Source organism: Columba livia, chromosome 2 (genome assembly GCF_036013475.1).
Source record: "Columba livia isolate bColLiv1 breed racing homer chromosome 2, bColLiv1.pat.W.v2, whole genome shotgun sequence".
Lineage (NCBI taxonomy): Eukaryota > Metazoa > Chordata > Aves > Columbiformes > Columbidae > Columba > Columba livia.
In genome coordinates, this window is record NC_088603.1 from 62,034,714 (window position 1) to 62,042,520 (window position 7,807).

A 7,807-nucleotide genomic window follows, 5' to 3' on the forward strand; every position below is an offset into this window, starting at 1 on the left:
GTCTTTTCCAGTGGAGCCACTGCATTTAACTATTCCTTTGCTGATAGGGCAAAATGGAGGGACACTGTGTAGCTCAATGACTGTAGCACCTCAGTCATTCTCCATTACTACAGTTTTTAGGAGAAGGTCTATGCTAACTTTGAGAAATCTTCCCTATTGAAATCAGAATGTGAATCCCCAGTATGTCATCTTTCATGGAAGAAAGCAGAATACAAAACATGTTATAAGTTGGAATCCTGAGTGACTTTTTGTATGGCATAATAAAAATGCAGAAATATTGTCATGTATGTGCACTGCACTGATCTTACTATTCCTGCTGGGCAGTGGTCTGTACTTAGTTGAGTTAACTTTGTTATAATGTTGTATATGAGGGTTTAAATAAATAAATGCTGTCTCACTAGAGATCTTGGAGTTAATTACTGCAGAACCACAGTATAGCTCCAAAATAGAAAGCGGAGGATCAGCATGTGACTGTTCATTCTGCCTTCCCAGTAAGGCTTCCTTTAGCAGCACACAGCAGCTGCAGATAAAAATAGAAGGTGATAAGCAACTAGAATCTCTAGTTAAACACAGAAGTCACTCTCTGTGACAGCAAGGAGTCCAGAGCAACAATGAAGTCTCTCCGATTCATTAGTGCTGAAGCATTCGTGTCAAATGCAGAGTTTGCCAGGAAGAGTCTCAGCAGTATTGCTCATAATCTTTTTCCTCTTCTTTTTAAAGCCAGCTATTTATTGGAGCAAGGGGAAGTGATTCATGACTTGGTAAAGAACTGGCCACTTGTTGACTTTAACGTGGGAAAACTTTTGGGAACTACTGTGGACTACCAGGAAGACCTGAGCCATAGAACATGCACAGTGTGCTTGGAAAGCTGTCTGACAGGGCTGAGAGACTATGTGCTGAATCATCCTTCGCCGTACGTGAAAAGGTTGAAAGTGGTCGACCTGACAGGTATAAAAGATGTTGAAGTTCAGTTTTGTGAATGTAAGAAGACAATGGGCAGGTGGGCCAGGACACAGCTGCTCTCTAAGCTTTGTTTAGATCTGCTTGTTTACCTGCAACAGATGCAGTGCAATCCAGGTACCTTTGAAATCAGTATTGATGTGCTGATTGACTTGTTTGTTACAGAGCGAAACTATGAGCTGGTAGTGCAGGCCCTGTTGAAGAAATGCTATTGTCCACTGAAGATCTGCTGTGTGTCATTCAGATCTGACAACCTGGCTTTGCAGAAATTCTTCTATATCATAAAGCTCACTGAACCCTCTTTATTGCGCAAACTGGAAATTGTTCACAATGTTCGCTTGGAAATGGAACACTTGGAAATACTCTTCAACAGTATCCACTTCCCTCTATTGATGTCCTTGACCTTGCCAGCAAGAACATTTAATGTGCGAAGGTTCACAGCTACAGATGAACAGATGCTCACTAACATCGGAGAAAAGTTAGGTGAAATGACACAGCTGACTGAGCTGAGTATGCCATTTTCTATACTCACAGGAAGAATACAGGGACTCCTCAGGTAATTTGATCATCCTGCTTTCAGTCAAACTGTAAAGAACAGCCCTTTGTGCCATCGGTAAGCTAAGAATATCTGAGAATAAGGGAAGTGAGCATATCTCAGGGTATGTGTGAGAAAGGGAAGTAGAAAGCTAGGAAAGAGTATTTGTTGTGGAGAACTGGAAGCCAATATATATATTTAATACACTTAGAAGAACTGCCTGTTCTTATTAGCATTCCAGAGTACGTCTGATAAGTATGATGAGAATATACTTTTGGCTACTACATAAGAGATGGGTGCACCCAGACATTTTTGATTTGCCACATTCTTGAGCTTATATCTCAATCAGCTTGGATTGGCCTTTGGTGCAATACTTGAGTCATATTCTGAGTGTTTTTCAAGGTCTCTACTGAATTTTTGTCCTCTAAAAAACCAGGCAGTAAATATACTAACATTTGCAGATACTGTATTTTTAAGTGGGCAGGGGAATAGTAGACTTTGATTTAAGACTTTGATTTCAATTGTTTGTTGTGTCTTTTGATCCCAAGGCAAGAAAGATCTGATGCTTTTCTGTACCGCACATTAAGCTAATACATGAATACACATTATTAATTCCTGGGAAAAATTGGAAAGTCTCAAAAAGATAACAAGGTGCCAGCAAACAGTTCATATTTGAATAGAAAATAAGTTAACTGTATGCTTTTCAGAGCATTAAAAAAAAAAAAAAAACAAAAAAACAGACAAAAGTTTCACTGAGACAAAATCACCTTGGTCTAAAATTCCTCCTATACAAAAAATACGTAGTTTCATGTATAAGTTGTGAATGGCACACTGCTTATATTGATAGATATTAAGTACAAGTTTCTAACCTTGATCCAGCCGAGGTCTATGGCAGAAGTTTCACTAAGATTTAATATGTATGAAAGGGATCTCTTAATTTTTATCTGTCAAAACTATTTTATATTCAGCTAGAATACTTGCTCATAATCTAAGGTACAGTTTTTCCAACCTTCATCATCAGAAGGTCTTCTTACAACTTCAGAACAATACAATATATAATCCTCTTGGACGTTTAAAAATATAGTAGAAACAAAACTAGAAACAAAAGCAGAAGTCTTGTCAGAATACTAATTGGCTTTCACTTTGGAGTGAATCCTTCCTTAATGAAAATGATCTAAATTTCTGGAGCTATAACAGCCTTCTACAAGGAGCAGCCACCAATGCTTTTACGGTATTAATGATCTGCTACTATTAATTCAGCAAGTAATAGACACCTGACAACATACAACTGATAACAGAATAGACACATGGAATTTTACCAAATTAATCCCCATTAAAAGCACACAGTTGAAGTCATGCCCAGTAGGAGCTAATTCATGGAACTGATTTCAGGAGGAAAATATATTTGTCATTGTTGCACATGCTTCTGTTTCTCAAAAGAGGTTATAAAAATAATATGTCAGATAGCTGCATTCAGAATGGGGATAGTTGTATGAAAGTCTGTAAATGTAGTTTTTCATTGGTTTATGCCTTAAAACTTTTTTTTCTCTTTAATTCTGCAGCCCACTAAAAACTCCACTGAAGAAACTGAATGTTTCTAACTGCTCATTGAACCATGCTGATATGGCCTATTTAGCCAATAGCTTCCATGTTAATCACTTAGAAGCCCTGGACCTGAGCGGTCACAATATACCTGACCTTTACCCATCAACATTCTTTAAGCTTCTCAGCCATTCCTCTTCAGTGCTCAGGAGTCTTACCTTGGAGGACTGCAACATCCAAGACACTCATGTCAACATGTTGATTTTAGGTTTAAGTCCTTGTCAGAAACTAGAGGAGTTTAAGTTTCTTGGAAACCCACTGTCATCCCATGCACTTAAACAACTTTTTACATTTCTCCGTGAGTTGCCAATGCTGAAAAATGTGGAGTTTCCAGTTCCAATGGACTGCTACCCTATTGGCATCACATACCCGATTGATGACGTCAGTCTCTGCAGATTTGATCACCAAAAATATGAAAGTGTAGCAGAGGAGCTTAAGTTCATTTTACTCCAAGCAAATAGGGAGGATGTGAAGGCTTCAACTCCATTCTTTGGCAGTTATGATGCAGCTGTTCAGGAGACGAACAATGAACTGGGAGCTTACTTGATCAAGTCCTTCAAAGAGGCTGTGGAAAAGTTCACTATTTCTCTTAACAAAATGAGTTAAAGGCATAATACAGTGGTGATGAAATCCTCTGTCAAATCAAAAGTTAATTTAGTCTTTTCTAGATCTGTACCTTCATTGAAAAGTCTTTTAATTTCTTGGCTGAATTTACTTCTGTTTCAATAACCTGTGATCACCTGAGGTATTTTAGCTATGCCATATCTATTGCATATACTTTACATAAGCACTACTTGATCTCATAAGAGATCAAAAGCACTTCATTTCTCAGTAAAACGATAGGTGTCTAAGTTTGTCTGATTTCTTATACACTTTCCTCTGGATTTGGCAATGAGGATTGTAGCCATATAGAAAAGACAAGACCTTTCAAAAGTCCAGCCGGATGTCCCAAATGTTTTGCGCATATCCTTACCTATGGCTCCCTAAAACAGTTTTTGGGCTTGGCCTTCCAAGTTCACCATTCTGTGTTTTATCCAGTACATTCTCAAAGGTGAGGGATGTATAACAGCCTCCATTCCCTTATGCTTCTCTTTCTTCTACAGAGACAAGCACAATAAACCTCCTTTTGCACAGGGTTTTGTCTAATACATTGTGTTGGTGAGGAGTGAAGTTCTGTACTGAGGAGGAGGCAAACCAAATTGTTGGTTGCCTTCCCCCAGCAATACAAAGCAGCCTATGAGGACTCTGCTGAACCTCTTGCAAAGTTTATTTCACAAAGCCGTACCAGCACAGTGCTGTACAGCTACGAGTGTGATGCCAGCAGGTAAGTGCCTCCAGTTACCCCCTTTGTTGTATCACCTTATTGGCTGGTAGAATGTATCTTGCTGCTTTCAGCTGTTTTAAAGAAAGTCTAGGACTAGTGTAAAAAACAAACATAGAAAAATAAATCCAATGCCAATTTCAAAAAGGGAGAAGGTGGGTTCCTGAGTAACTAGAAGTTCATCTACATAAAATACTGCCTTCTTCTGCCGGGACTGTGTATTGTTCTGCTCCGTAAGTAAAACTGGCACCTGGAGGAATCACATTTATTTGGCAAGCTACAATGCAAGAAATGTGTTTGCATGACAGAGTAAAGAAAATCCCAGACAACCACACACACTTGTGTTGGAATGTGGGTAAAGGAGCCACAGAACAAATCTGGGAAGGGTACTATAATGGGGGAGTAGGCAAGTATCAGAGTCTTCCCAGCTTCTCACCTGTAACGCTGTAGACAGACCAGAGAGGAAGATATTAGAAAATCTTACCTAGTATCAGCCAATTTTAGATCTCTGCTGACAGCCTCTGTCAACTCAAGAGGGTTAAAAGTGCTCTGATGCAAAACTAGAGACTTGATTAGCTTCTAGGTGATACAAAAAAAAAACAAACAAACCAAACCAAAACAAAACAAAACCAACCAACCAACCAAAAAAAAATAGGATGCTCAAGTTAATGCCCAGCACTCTGCCACTAGATATACCTTAACAGTTCATGAGAACTTGATTTTACAGCACTGAAAGTGAATGTTGTAGTAGTAGTTGAGGTATCATTGTAAACTAAGCTAGTTTCCAGTTTAAAAAAAAAAAAAAAAGAAAAAAGAAAAAAAAAAAAGACTGAATGCCAAGCATAGCTTACAGGTTTCACAGCATGCATTTAAATGATTTTTTGATGTCTTCTTAGCTTATGTTCTTCCTTCTAACATGTTTTATTGATTAAACATACAATGGTTAAATTAAAAGTGAACGGATGTGGCCTGTTTATGTTTACAGAGCACTAAAAAATATATAAGTAATCTAACTCGCTGATCCAAGCAGCTATAATTTAGAAAATGCCAGAAATTGGGTTCCAATATGGTCTTGCTTATATTTGGACAGACTTCCACATGGTCCCTTGTCCTCACCTCTGCTCTTTACCTTTCCCTCCTTCTGACCTTGCATTTTTTCATCCTAGACTTGACCCATGACTTCTCAGCCAGACATGAGTGGTTTGAATTTTGCTAGGCCAAGGCTCTGCTCCTTTGGGATGAGTAATGACACTTCCTCTTGCTGGGAGAGAACATTCCATGTAAAGCAGCTGCAAACCAATGTGTAGTGATTCCTCCACCCTGGCAGCAGGACCAGCTAACAGGTTGTACCCCGGAGGTGAAGGTTGACCATTTTAGAAGCATGTTGTGCTACAATAGCCAGTCCCTGCCCTTTTCAGAACAAACAAAACAGACAGCTTGTTCATAGATCAGTTCTTTTTTTCAGAATATTTAGATGCCTTCTGAAGACTGTTGCCTATGCAGCCATCTCCCTGCTTTATCCTTGACTAAAACCAGTCCTGGTCCACCCATTTATTTTATTCCCTCCTTCTTCTGCTTCCCACAAACTCCTGTCTGTCTTCCCTTTTCAGTCTTATATATGTACGCTATCTATTTATGATTCTCTGGGCCAGGAAGAGTATGTAGAGGCCATGGTTCTAGTGCCCAGTGTGGATCAGCACTATGTCTATTTTGAATATTCTGTTTGAGCCTGGAGTATGGAATGCATTGCATTATAGAAGAAGTGTGCATGCATTGCTTCATGCAGAATAGCTGTCAATGACTGACAAACAGTTGCAGCACACAGATCCATGTGCAGAAAGGATTTAGACCTCTTTCCCAGTAATCCAACTGCTCTGCAGATGTGTGCAAGAATTTTCAAACTTTTGTGATATTCTAAAATGCATTTTGATAGGACTGAAGCAAAAGTTTTATTGTTTACACCTGCATGTTAAAATGTTATTGCATGAAGTACAGTATAAACTAAAATACATAACAGGTATAACAGTACTTTGAATAGTATTGAATCCAAAATGCTGAACTGCAATAAAATATTGCTGGTATATGACGACAGCATTTTACTGACACAAAACTATATTTCCTTCAGAACTTGCTGGGAGAAAATTATATATTTAAGGTGAGCGGGAATTTGTACCCTTCTGGAACGGAATGGGGTATTTTTTCTGTTTTAAATCAAACAATTTCCAACTTTAGAGCCAACTTTTTCCAAGTGCTTAAGAACTTCAAACCAGCTGCATGCAATTACCTTTGCTGTGGTGATAGGACCTCCTTTGTGGAAATCCTGTCCTTAGCTCTGTTTTGTGATAGATATCCTATCTTTGTCTCTTGAATTTCTTAGAATCATAGAATAATTTTGGTTGGAAAATACCTTTAACACCATCAAGTCCAACCATGAACCTAATACAGCCAAATCCACCTCTAGACCACATCCCTAATAATCTCTGCTATGCATCTTTTAAACACCTTCAGGGACGGTGACTCAACCATTCCCTGGGCAGCCTGTTCCACTGCTTCACAACCCTTTCCATGAATGAATTTTTCCTAATATCCAATCTAAACATCCCATGCAAAGGACAGTAAGGCAGGTCAAGGCACAGAAAGGCAAAGGCAAGGCAAGACAAGGCAAAGGCAATGTAAGGGAAGGCAAGGCAAGGTGGGGCAAGGCAACAAAAAGAAAGGCAAAGGCAAGGGAAAAGAAAGCAAGGGGAGGAAATGCAAAGGCAAAGCAAGGAATAGCAAACTTAATGCAAGGCAAGGCAAGTTAAGGGTCAGCAAGGCAAAGGCAAGGCAAGGCAATGCAAAGACATGGCAAGAAAAGGCCAGGCAATGGTAGGCAAGGAAAGAGACAGAAAAGCAAAGGCAGGGGAAAGGAACACAGGGCAAGGCAAGGCAAGGCAAAGGCAAGGCAATGGAAGGCAGGGGAATGAAAGGCAAAGGCAAAGGAAGGTAAGGCAACCAAAGGAACAAGCAAGTCGAGGAAGTCAAAAGGCATGACAAGGCAAGGGAATGTAAAGAAAAGGCAAAGGCAAGACAAGGGAAGGCAAGGCAAAGGTAAAGGAAGGCAAGTCAATCAAAGCAAGGCAAAAGCAAGGGCAAGCCAGGCAGTGCAAGGATAGTTGATATCCAGGCAAGATAAAGGCAAGAGTAAGGGAAGGAAAGGCAAGGCAAAAGCAAGGGAATGTGAGACAAGACAAAGGTAAGGCAGACTAAGGCAAAGCAAGTGAAGGAAAGGAAACCAATGCAAGACAAGGCAATGGAATGCAAGGCATGTGTGTATGCATGTGTGCGTGCCTGTGGATACACTGTGCATATATGTGGGTGCCTGTGTATACAAATGTGTGTTCTCTTTT

At 39.7% G+C, this 7,807-nt stretch overlaps 1 protein-coding gene across 2 annotated transcripts; it reads left to right on the forward strand.

Annotated features, from left to right (window-relative positions):
• The first annotated feature begins 552 nt into the window (after positions 1–552).
• Positions 553–5,377, forward strand: LRRC14B (leucine rich repeat containing 14B). Of its 2 annotated transcripts, XM_005510189.3 has the most exons (3): positions 553–948; positions 1,126–1,516; positions 3,058–5,377. In XM_005510189.3, the coding sequence occupies exons 1-3, from the start codon at positions 612–614 to the stop codon at positions 3,701–3,703; spliced, it is 1,374 nt and encodes a 457-aa protein (XP_005510246.1). In that variant the 5' UTR covers positions 553–611; the 3' UTR covers positions 3,704–5,377. The 2 variants fall into 2 exon arrangements, with proteins under 2 accessions (XP_005510246.1, XP_005510245.1); XM_005510188.3 differs by having other exon boundaries at positions 553–1,516.
• The last annotated feature ends 2,430 nt before the right edge of the window (positions 5,378–7,807 follow it).

Bases quoted from the DNA above. Each gene is read 5' to 3' on its own strand.
- LRRC14B (XM_005510188.3), top strand. From the start codon at position 612: ATGAAGTCTCTCCGATTCATTAGTGCTGAAGCATTCGTGTCAAATGCA. The intron at 1,517-3,057 runs GTAATTTGATCA...TTAATTCTGCAG, and splicing joins AGAATACAGGGACTCCTCAG to CCCACTAAAAACTCCACTGA.